Source organism: Saccostrea echinata, unplaced genomic scaffold, assembly GCF_033153115.1.
Source record: "Saccostrea echinata isolate AGI-Se365-2 ecotype Australia unplaced genomic scaffold, CSIRO_AGI_Sech_v1 ptg000014l, whole genome shotgun sequence".
Lineage (NCBI taxonomy): Eukaryota > Metazoa > Mollusca > Bivalvia > Ostreida > Ostreidae > Saccostrea > Saccostrea echinata.
This window is the reverse complement of record NW_026889763.1, coordinates 2,016,842-2,029,292: the sequence shown is the minus strand read 5'-3', so window position 1 is coordinate 2,029,292 and position 12,451 is coordinate 2,016,842. Positions and strand designations below refer to the sequence as shown.

Genomic DNA, 12,451 nt, shown 5'->3' with positions numbered 1-12,451 from the left:
ATAGGATAGGTGGGAGACGACCATAGGCGATTCCTTGATTGATTTTTGTAACTTGATGAATGACAAGTTTTCATGTTGAATGTAGTCGTTCGCAATCAGGTCGTAAAATGGACTTTGCAGCAGTGTTTTTTCGTCAATCATTCGATGGTTTATTACACTTATATATGACAGTTTAAGCTGATTGAAATTAAATTTATCCTTTTTGTTAATCGGTTTCCTTCTTTGCTGGGTTATCTAGAAACAAATTCTCCATAGCCCTTTTGCTCGGGCGTAAATCATGTTTGAAAATGAATTATTTGTTAGAATATACTCCATGTGTATACTGATGTTTTAATATATATGAAAAATATATTTGTGTATATGATAGGCTTTATGATGTAATCATTAATTATTGCTATCAAAGTATATAATTTATTACATGGAAGAAAATTTGGTATAGTCAAAAGCAGCAAATATTAATCCCTCTAATATGAATTATCATGCAATGTTGTGTTTGTACAGGAATGAATTGCAAACATAGATACAAAGTCAACTCCGTTGTAGAAAGTTAGCAATAACAGAGAGGACTTTGATCAGTTCTACAAAAAAATTTGTACTAGCTAGCATATTTTTTTTTTTATCTTTACAAAGCATACAGGGCTGTTTGATAAAAGACTTGCAGTCGGAAACTTTTGCAAGCTTTAGTTCCGTAGGAAGCAATCTCAGTTTGATTCTTGCCACGCCAACAAAAATGTTACATGTATCAGACGTTTTCCTTTTGGGGGGGGGGGGGGGTTAAAGTAGGTTTGTTTTCTGTTGTGTAGTATTTACTGGTTATTAATCCCCCATATCCCTATAAATTTTAATTAACATGTTCAGGAATGAAAGAACATGAACTTACAAGTTTAGCCTTTATTTGTTCACTAACGTGTTTTTAATCAATTATGAATAGGTTAACTGATTGAAACAAGAATAATAATTCATATTATTTATTTAGAATATCACTTGAAGTTCATTTTGTTTTTTCTTAAGCATTACTGATTTTCCAACCAGCAAATGTCGTCTTAGCCTCGTGATAGCTCAGTATAGTTGAGCTAGCTTGGGTGGTCCGGATGTTTACGTCATCGCCTTTGTTAAGTGACACGACAACGGTTGAGGTTTCTGAGTCCCAGTCACCTGTTTCCTGAGTATCACTTATGGATCCTCCAAAGACTGCGTCATTAACGAACAAATTTAAAAAGATTGCACCACGAGTCTGGGCATATATGGTATATGTAAACACATATGCACCCGAAACAGGTGCAACGAATGTTCCGCTGTGCTTGCTATAAGCGTTTCCGAGATTAGTCTTCACTACATCGAATTTCAGAGTGAAGTGGGCGCTTGGAGAGGCTTCGTTAGCTGACATATAGGCATAGAAGGCAACAGGGTCTACCGGAACAGGTGTAGTGGAAGGAGAATCAGTGATGGGTAGAAGCAGACGACCTTATCAAGTATAAAATAGCTCACTTTAACAAGATTACCATGCAATTTCGTCATGTAAATCTTCGCGTGGAAAAAAGATTAATTATTCTTGTGAAAAATACGGGCACGATATTATCCTAATCTTACGTGCGTTTGGTTTGACGTCTGAGGTTTCCAAGTCTATTATTTTCTCTTCATAATGTGAAATGTTATCACTCATTTTGGCCACAGTGTGTTTCAACTCTAGCACCTCCTTCTTTAAAAGCTGATTTTCATTTTCAAGAATGCCAATTCTTTGGTTCTGTTCTCGTAAAAGTTTTCGAATTTCCGTTATTTCCATTTCAAGGCTATGTCCTGAATCGGCAGCAATCAGATTTATTTTCCAAATGAAGAACAGAATTGGAAACAATATGAAAGTCATATTGACAAATAGTGGAGAAATGATCAACTGATAAGACCTGCAATTGTGATCTTCTCTGATATTTTATCAGCTGTGGTCAGTGGCGGATCTAGGATTCTTGAAAGGGGGGGGGGCCAACCAGTTTGGGGTTTGGGGTGTAGACCCAGGGGCCAACCCCCCCCCCCCCCCGGGGGGTTTTATCGCTCAGTTGATTCGATACGCAAGAGCATGGTCTACGTATGTACAATTTCTAAAACGAGGTGAATTATAGACAAACAATTTGATAAAACAAGAATATCAGCAGTCTATAAAGTCAACATTTCGTAAGTTTTATGGTCAATACAATGACCTTGTCAGCAAATACAATTTATGATTGAGTGAAATGCTGACTGACGTTTTTCATACTAATTGTTGTCGCCGGCGTGGCGCAGTGGTTAGAGCGTCAGCTCTAGAGTCGCGAAGTAAGGAGTTGATCCTTACGTCGCGGGTTCGAATCCCACTGTGGGACGTGGAGACCGGTCCTTCGTACGAGACCGTATAAACCGAGGTCCCGTGTCGCAGTAGGTGCTGGCAAAAGATCCCTCACTGCTCAATGGCCGTAAGTGCCGAGTATAGGACAAAATTTGCAGCTCTCCACCGGCAATTGGTGGCGTCTCCATATGAGTGAAACATTCTCGAGAAGGACGTTAAACAACATAAAATCAATCAATCATAGTAATTGTTCGGCCATTATTTACACACTGAATTTTCGACGGATTTTTCAGTTATTTCCCGATCATGACAAGGAGCAATCGGCGGGTGTGACCGGTCGGCAGGGGATGCTCACTCCTCCATGGCACCTGATCCCACCTCTGATGTTTTGGAGTTCGTGTTTGCTCTGCTTCTATTTTGTATTGTTTAATGGACTTTTGAGCTTGAATACCGTTCGTTATCTCCGTATATTTCATTACATACAATTAAAGGACTTATCGCGTGATCTTTCAAAAATCGTAATTTTATGAAAAATATTATCTTTAACCTTATTTATTAAAATACTAAATACAATAAACGTTGTTGAAAGCATATTTTAAGAGATATTGAGAGTTGAAATTTAAATACGGCAATATTCATATTTCAGTCGGATTTCGGCGAAATACTGCTCTGACGTCATAGGCGACAATTCGGTGATAAAGAGACGAGGATATACACACTATTAACGGAGTTATCGATGACAAATGCAGCTATATAACGAAAATTGCTGGAAAAAAATTCCTTATATACTTTTCAATTACTATAGAAACATTAATTAGTTCTAAGGTATAAGGCATTTAAGATATTTTGGTTTTTTATTCAAAACATTTAGAACCTGTAGCTCTAATTACGGCAATGTTTCGTGATCGGGAAATTATTTTTCAAGATCGCCATCTTTTAAAAAACATATGAAGACTTGCATAAATTAATATTATATACAAAACGAAGAATAACAACGTTATATGATGTTTGATTTGTGAATCAAATAAGTTAATACATGTGATAAGATGACAAATCAAATTGCATTATCATGGCGAGTTTCTTCGTCTTCGCTGCGTCTCCCTCGCTATCGTCGCTGCTATTTTTACAATGTTAACATATTTTTCAGATTTTTCCTTGCTGACAATTCTAACATATAAGGTTGATATACAATTTTATATCGATAAAATAAGTGATTTGGTCGTCCACAACGCAGAAAATTCAGGTTGTATCGCGCATATTTTAGTAAGATTATTGAAGAGCCATTGTCGCCTTTGACGTCACAGGGTCACGTGATCGCTATCTACTGTAATTAACTTAAGATTTTTAATTCAGGGGTTTTCATTTGAGTCAGTAATTGCATGCGATTTATCCACAGTAAATCACTGAATTTATTAATTGTGGTCATTGTGGTCATAAGGAACGTAATACGCTTTTAATTTCAAATAATTTAGAAACATGCGATAAGTCCTTTAAGAAATTAATTTAATAGCTACCCAGTTTAAACTGTATAACCTGCATTGGGTCTGTTTACGCTTTATAAACCACAAACGTAAGTCATTGTGACGTAGGCAACATAGGTTATACAATATAAACTATTTGCTTAATCTTTAATATTTACCTTAGAAGCTGTGTAGCAATAACAGCTTTCAACTCCGTGAACTTCGTATTAAAATGTTCATTATCCTTTTTAGGGCTTACAATTCTTATTCAGTATCTGAATTTCCATTATTCATCGTGAGTATCAGCATTTTATAGTAAGCTACAATTGATATTCCAAACCAAAAGCTATACTCACTATATATACTTCATGCAGAAGAACGGTTCTCAAAAATTTTCCAAGATTTACAAGTACTGAAAAATGGGACACTGATTTATTGTTGTTTTTATATATAACAAGGGACAGACTGATAAGATGCATGATTATGCTATTTTTTTTAAAAAAAGGTGTATTAAATTCGTATTTAAAATGAAATGCCTTGAAAGATATAGACAGCAGGACTTCATATTTGCTGTACGAAGACCCAGTGACACTATGTTCGTTTGTAGCGGATCCTCCCTCTCCCGGAAAATGTCAGAAACAGTATCACGATTGAAGAAAACCAAATGGAGTGAATACTTTTACTAAGTATATTACCTAGATTCTTAACTGTAATTATACAAAGATAGCCTCAGTAAATTTTGTAATCAATTTCAGTTTGTTTTCATGTTTCAGTTACGTTTTCAAAGAAGATGGGCGAAGAAGGCGAGCGAAATGGCTATGGTGTGACAAATATGAGGTGAAAAATTAAATCTCAATTATAGCAAAATTTTCTTTGACATTTCTTCTAACATTGTAGTATACTCTATGTAAAATCTCCACAATTTCAAAATCTCACAAAGATTGAGATTATTTGTCTATGAAATAGCATACACACACCAAAGAGGGAGAAAAAGGATCATTTTCACATATTATAAAACAATTTTTCCATATGACTGGACCATCACTCTATTTTTTGGAAAGTATATCCTTAAAGTATGCATAAAAATGTACATTTTTTGTTAACAAAAACATGGAGCAAAGACCCACCATACCTTGAAAATCCACTTTTATGACACAACATTCATATATTTCTGAGAAATACTTAGTCCATTTAGTCAAGAGTCATATCAAAACATGATTTAAATGCCATGATTTGTTAGGAGTTGTGTAGTATAGTAGTTAGCATGTTAGTCTCGCAGCAAAATGATAATCAGGATTTTTATTGCGAGGGTTGGAACCCAAGAATACCATATTATTTTTTTAATAATAGAATAATTGTTGCTGAGAAAAATTTCCGCAAAGTTCCGTTTGTGATAATTTCATAAATTTCAAAAATAAGATTTTTACTCTAAATACTTAATTCACAAATTAAATATGATTTTTATATATTGAAGCTAGAGGCATTCTGCACGCCTTGTTCGCCTATCTTTTTCAAATTGTTATTAAGTGTATATTGTTTAGAATTGTTTATATCACATAAGCCCCCTTTTTTTTACATTTCCAGGAGATTTGAATTAATGGCTATGGACTTCTCTTTTCCTCCCTAACTCATTAGTAGTAACACGTTTAACACTTTTTTGGTTTGCAAAGCAAAGCATAAAACATATAAATCTCATTACTGTTAACAACGTGCTGGTTACATTGTTATTGCCAAGTCCTTACAGTAATTAACAGTATAGATTTACTCATTCAATTGAGTTTAATTTGCTGGGAGACATCTCTAATTTTCCTATTAACTAATCCTAAATATTAAAATTATTATTTCCTGACTTCTAATCGAGTCTTTTATCATTGAGCATGGTTTTCGAAACTGGAAAAGAAATGTTGTACAATTTATAATGAAAATAATCGAAGCAAATTGAGTCTAAATAAGTAAAGAATAATTATAATCATTGTATTAAAATTTTCAAACAAAAATGCTATACCTGTATCTTAAATGCATATAGTCAAAGCAAAATGAATAGGGAGAGATCTAGAGGTATACGTTGGAAATTTATGTCCACTTTAGAAGACCTGGATTATGCAGACGACCTTGCAATTATTTCCAGCAAATAAAGCGACATGCAAGATTGATTGATTGATTGTATATTGTTTTACGTCCCATTCGAGAATTTTTCACTCATATAGAGACGTCACCATATACCGGTGAAGGGCTTCAAATTTTGACCTTTACTCGGCACTCAGGGCCATTGAGCAGTGAGGGATCTTTATCGTGCCAACGCCTGCCGTGACACGGGGCCTCGGTTTTTAAGGTCTCATCCGAAGGACCCGCAACTTTCACTTCAAAGTGCCGAGCGCATTGGCGAAGGAACAGTTGCTACCTATTTTTTATCGACTTAGGTCTGTCGCGGCCGAGATTCGAACTCACGACCTCCCGATCACGGAGCGAGCGCTCTACCGACCGAGCTACCGTGAACGGTGCGACATGCAAGAAAAGACCAGGAGGTTACATGACGTCTCTGAATATACAGGCTTAAAAATTAATACGGACAAGACAAAAAGCATGAGAATAAACGGAAAAAGAATGATGTCATCAGGATAAAGAGCAAGGAAGTAGAAGATGTTGAAACATTTATCTACCTGGGTGCCACAATGGACAAGACGGGATGAACTGAGGCAGACATAGGGAGAAGACTAGGCTTAGCCAGGACTTCTTTCGCATCGCCCACCAAAGTATGGAACTCAGCACAATACAGCACAAGGACCAAACTTAAGATCCTCAACACAAATGTTTTATCTGTTTTGCTTATTGTTCTGAATTATGGAGAACCTCCAAGAAAGACGATGAAAAGCTGGAGTCATTCCATCGTAGATGCCTTAGGAGAATCCTAAAAATATACTGGCCTGAAAAGGTATCCAACTAACAACTGTATGAGAGAGCAAGATCCATACCCCTATCAAGGACGATCAAAGGAAGGAGATGGAGATGGATAGGCCACATCCTCCGAAGGGAAGCTAACTCACATATAAGAACGGCTCTTACATGGGCCCCTAAGGGAAAGAGAAGAAGAGGACAGCCAAAGAACACCTGGCGACGCTCTGTTGAGAGAGAAAGGGAAGAACTAGTTTGGAGCAGCTGGAAGGAGGGGCAGGTTGTTGCCAGCGACCGTCGTTTTTTGTTTTTTTTTTTGTTTTTTGTTGAACGGCCTCATGCGTCCTTCCGGGGCATGGAGAGGATAAGTAAAATCAGTTGTCAATTAAAATCAAATTTGAAACACAATCTGCAGTTACAAATGAAAGTTTGAACAAACTCCAGTATTTCCTGTAAATAACCCAGTAAGGTATTAAAAAAAAGATTTGGCACAAAATACAGGGAATGCGTTATATAGTGAGGTAATTGTCGGATTTCCAATGAGATATTTTTCGCCTTAGAGTTTGCAAGGAAGAAGTCTGGATAAGTCGTACCATTATCCATTACCTATTTTAAATAACATAACTTTCATACAAAACCAACTTTAGCTTCCATCACGTTCGTGTAACTTTCTATAATTTATGTGAATAAAGTATTCTTGTAGTTTGCACTTATCATCAGAATACAGAATTTTGAAAAACCCTTTAGTTTGTTTTAGAAGAATGAAAAATACTGTTTTTTATTAAACATCTGTGTGAATGCATGATGCTCAAAATTAAAAACAAAAGAATCCATCAATTAATTATTTTTTAATTTTTTTTTTCATGTTTTTATTTTACAATTGGAAAATCGTGTGTGCTAACAATTACAAGTTTGGGTGTTCATGATTTACACATATTATACAAACACAACAAAATAAATAAATAAAACAGCATGGTCTCACCTTTACCTCAAAAAATAACAAACAGCAATATCACAATTTCCCTCTGAAAGTTTTTGTTATTTGTTATTCAATCTATCACATTGATTCAGTCGAACGATAAATGTGGTAAGAGAACGTAATTTACAAGTCATTTGAAAAGATCACGATGTACTTCTTAAAACAAATGATATCAGATTAATTCAGCACCAACTAAAGGTCAAAGAATAAAGGGAAAAGCGTGAAAACCTGGTGTTTTCATGAAAGAGCAATGGTATTATCAGTGTAGATTGGTCCTATATATCTCAAATACAGCGATTTTTTTTATTTTTATACTAGAAATATATTAGAAATACTTTTAGTCCACCAAACAACCTGTCAACAGAGTTTTGTTCAGTCTTTTTGTTGTAGCCAACACTGTCGATTTTAAAGTAATATCCATATAAATATAGACAAATATTCATTTTGAAGGAAGGGATCTGACACACAAATCCTCTCTCTCTCACACACACACACACACACACACACACACAGAGAGAGAGAGAGAGAGAGAGAGAGAGAGAGAGAGAGAGAGAGATAAATGAACATTTAAACATTTCCATTGAAATTACTCATCAGAATATTCCTCCTAAGAATTTCCCATCTGAATCAGAATTACAGCAAAATAAGTAAGATGTGAACTTTCTACCATGAAGGAAGACTATGTTCCAATAAAGCAATAAAACTTAGATTGCATGCTATACTAGAAAGATCTTTCATGACACGAGAGGGTCATTTTTTCAATGTCTACGACATTTGTTTTTATTACAAGAATTGATGATTCGGTGGCAGAATTTATTTCAGAGAAATAAAAATAACCCAAAGCGCAGTACAACAACTAGCATAAGGAATGTTCTCCAAGACTTTATTGTCAGCAGTACCTGTAATCACCCCTTTTCCCCATTTCATTAAAAAAAGTTCATGTGCCATGACGGAAGTTTACTTTCCAATAAAGCAATAAAACTAAGATCGCATGTTATATTGGAATGATATTCCATGACACGAGAAGGTCCTTTTCTTAATGTCTGCGACAAATTTTAAATGCAAATCAAAACTTCTAACACGCCAATCTAATGCACAGTACATGTGCATGTATCAATGTAATATTTTACAATGCGATATTAGCGGTTACATCTTATTTTGAAACACTTGATATGTACTTTTCATTTTTAAAAATTATTTATTTCTCTAATTAATTTGCATTGGTTTAATTATCGATGAAATTAATGGAAGAACTTTACATCTCGTTTGAACACCATTGCACGGATAACTGCTCGACACATAGAAATCCAGATTTTCCAATTGCAAAAACCATCATGAAACGATATTGACGAGTAGTAGCTACTTGGAATCTTGACTATCGATAAAGATCAACAACACTTCAGGTCATTTGAAACCTTCGGTACAACGCATTGACACGTTAATAATGGACAAGGTGCAACTGCCGAGCAATCTTGGTTCCTTTTTTGTGTGTGAATCTATGCACAAATCAGTTAGCATCAAACTTTAAACGTTTGAAATCAATCAAAATAAAAATAATGAAGAAAATTTATAGAATGTATTGCAGAACTTCACCTCTTTTTTACGCTGCATCAGTTCGTGTCTTATCAATGACCCTTCCAAGCTCCTCTGTAAACAAAACTTACACTTTGTTCCAAATATTTTGTGTTTTTGGTTAAAGAAATATTCGAAGAAACTAAAAAACAAAATTCAAAGAAAGCAAAAAATTAAGCTCCACATAACATTATAATAAAATCGTCATAATTTAATAAATCTTTCCACATTTTCAATATTTTTGGTGTAAAATAACTGAGTATTACTAACAAAAGCCCAATGGCATGTAAATTTTAATTTTGCATTGCTATTCAGTACCTAAACTATTAACAATATGGAGTGGCGGATTAGGAGTTTGATTAGTCTTTCGGAAGAATTACTGACTCGTTTGCAGTATTTTTTTATAGAGAAATAAAACTAACCCTTTAAAGTTAACAAAGCGCAGTACAACAATCAGCGTAAGCAATGTTCTCCCAAGCTTTATTCTCACTTCTCATTTGGTCGTTTTCAGAAGTCATTAAAGAAATGAATAATATTGTTATATCATGGAAGTCATGTATTTCTCAGAAGCTTAGTCGATTATATATTGTTCTGCATGGGATTGACGTAATTAAGTAGATTTATGTTGTTTATTTTAGCACATATATTGCGAAAATTGTTTGATACTTCTTGCGTGATAGGAGCAGTGTGTTTACATGGGAACACTAATGTTTCCAACATACCTTAAATTTCATATACCCTCCCACATGAAACGCTGTTTGAATAATAAAGTCATTATATATTTTAGCACCCAAACCCAGACATAATGCACTGTTTTGTCGGATGTATTGGAAGCAAAGTCAGAAAAATATGTAATTTTTTATTTGTGTAATGTTTTGGTTCATAATAATAAATATACAATATATCCCATACTACGAAGAGATTATATGAATTTCATTTATCTGAACTTCTCACATTTTGTTGATGAAACAATTTTGAATGATCATTGAATATCGAGAAGACGTCAGTGATTTATCACTTACTATTCATCTACATTTCAGTGACCGTGTAGTGTACATTTTTCAGTCATCTCTCATTCGACCTTCCATGACCTTCAATTGTCTTTCAGGACTATTCAACCTTTCAGTGTATGATCTTTTAAATTGCTTTTTACTGATTACTGAGAAGCAGTTCGGTTGCATTAAGTTCTTCTGCTTAAAGATTTTCCCTTGATTCTTATCAAAGATAGAACTTTTAGTGAGGTATATATACGTTTTAATTTAATTTAAGCTGAACAATGAATTTTTTTGTTAACTTAATACATGTTCGATAGTAGAATTTTGCATTGGGATTTTCACTAAAAAGCATATGCCTGAAAAATTTGTTCAATATTATCTTTGTTTAAGCTTTCAATTCAATTTCTGAAAATGAGAGGAATAATAAATAGAGTATAGCTATAAAAATCTGATTCGGTAATATGAAAAATATGTAAAAGGAGAAAAAATAAAACTGAAATAGTATAGAGTGATTTTTTATCACGGTTTATTTGAAAGAGTATCGCATAATTTGTATGAAGGAGTATTGTACAATAGAAACTACTTATGATGAAATACATGAATATGCATTCACTAATGATATTGATGAAATTTTTATCAATCATAATGGTCCCTCATCCAAGCATACCTTTAGGGATGTGAAGGATGAGAGACATTCTATAAATGAGCCTGAGGCTCAAGAGGGTATCATATAGCATTGTTTTTCCGAGTGTAGCGAGGCATAGCATACAAGATCTCAATTCAAAGACTTTAACAATAGGCTGAACATGTGACTACACTGTATTCACCACCCTATATAAAGCACTGTCCACGTGTAGAATCATTTTTTAAAAGATTTGTGACAACCCAAAAGAAAAAGGGTTGGGAAATTAAGATTTATCAATATAAAAATAATATATATATATATATATATATAGGGTGGGTATATGATACCCTCTTGAGCCTCAGGCTCATTTATAGAATGTCTCTCATCCTTCACATCCCTAAAGGTATGCTTGGATGAGGGACCATTCTATTACATATCGCCTTTCGGCTCTACGAGGGTATCATATAGCATGTTCAAAGCGTTGTCACAAATTAAAAAGTAACAAAACACAAAAAGTTTATGAACATAGATTATTTAATCTCAAATAATTGAAGATTAATAAAAAATAATACCACATATAATTCTCACTTATTCTTTAATTGTCTAGCACAGAAAACAATTGCTGTTTTTTAACTATCAAGCACACGAGTTGCAAAACCATCAGTCTTGTTTGGCAAGTCCTTGTAGTAGAATTGAAAGAACGTTTTGGACGAGGTCCAGTTTGCAGTGTCCATGATTTCCTTCATAGAAACACCGGAAGCAAAGGCTACCGAAGCTGCAGTTCCCCGGAAAGAATGAGCTGTATAAACAGATGAATCTATCCCAGATGAAGATAACACACTCTTTAACCACCTAGCCAGAGTACATGTAGTCACTTTATTATAGGTTTTGTATGAAATAAAAAGATCAGAACATTTACGAATATCCTTTGTTCGATGTAAATATTCTTTCAAAGTCTCAACAACACATAATTCTTTCTTATGATATTGATAAAATGAAACAGAGGGTAAAGGAATGCCAGGCCTAGAAGTTTTTAAAAGAGTTTTTATTTGAAATATAATTTTATCAATATAAACACTCATATAATCAATGTTCAGTGCTGAAAGGCTCTGGGCTCTTGCAGCAGTAGTTAAAGCACACAATGCCACCACTTTCCATGTTAACATTTTTAGAGTCAAGTTTTCCAGAGGATGTAAGTCTCTTAAAAACTGTAAAACTTTAGATACATCCCATGTTAACTTACATTTTGGTTGAGGTGGATTTAAATTATAATAACCTTTAAGTAACTTAGGTATTAAAAACTGACTATTGATCCACTTCACTTGAAACAAAGACAAAGTTTGCATTAGCATAGCTTTATTTGTATTAATAACTGAATATGAAACTTTCTGTTTCATCAAGTAAGATAGAAATTGAACAACATTCAGTTCAGACGGGTCAGTGGGATTAACTTCCCGTTCACTGCACCAATGAACCCATTTCCTCCAACAATACTGATATTGTTTGATAGTGGGAGTTCTGAGTGATGAGTTAATAATTTCTGATTCAAATTCTGAAATTCCTTTATTTTTGAAATGTTTCCTGATACAGTACAGGCGATCAGTGACATTTTCT

General features: G+C 34.3%; 1 protein-coding gene across 1 annotated transcript; it reads right to left on the bottom strand.

Annotated features, from left to right (window-relative positions):
- Window positions 1-1,006: 1,006 nt before the first annotated feature.
- Window positions 1,007-1,783, bottom strand: LOC133186982 (complement C1q tumor necrosis factor-related protein 3-like). The gene is made up of 2 exons (XM_061322359.1): window positions 1,591-1,783; window positions 1,007-1,464 (listed from the first exon to the last, which is right to left on the bottom strand). Exons 1-2 carry the CDS (start codon window positions 1,781-1,783, stop codon window positions 1,007-1,009), a joined length of 651 nt encoding a protein of 216 aa, XP_061178343.1.
- Window positions 1,784-12,451: the final 10,668 nt, after the last annotated feature.

What these genes read in the sequence shown, in the direction of transcription:
- LOC133186982 (XM_061322359.1), bottom strand. Translation starts at nt 1,783, where the DNA reads ATGGAAATAACGGAAATTCGAAAACTTTTACGAGAACAGAACCAAAGA. An exon ending in AGACGTCAAACCAAACGCAC is followed by an intron (nt 1,465 to 1,590) that starts GTAAGATTAGGA and finishes ATACTTGATAAG; the next exon opens with GTCGTCTGCTTCTACCCATC.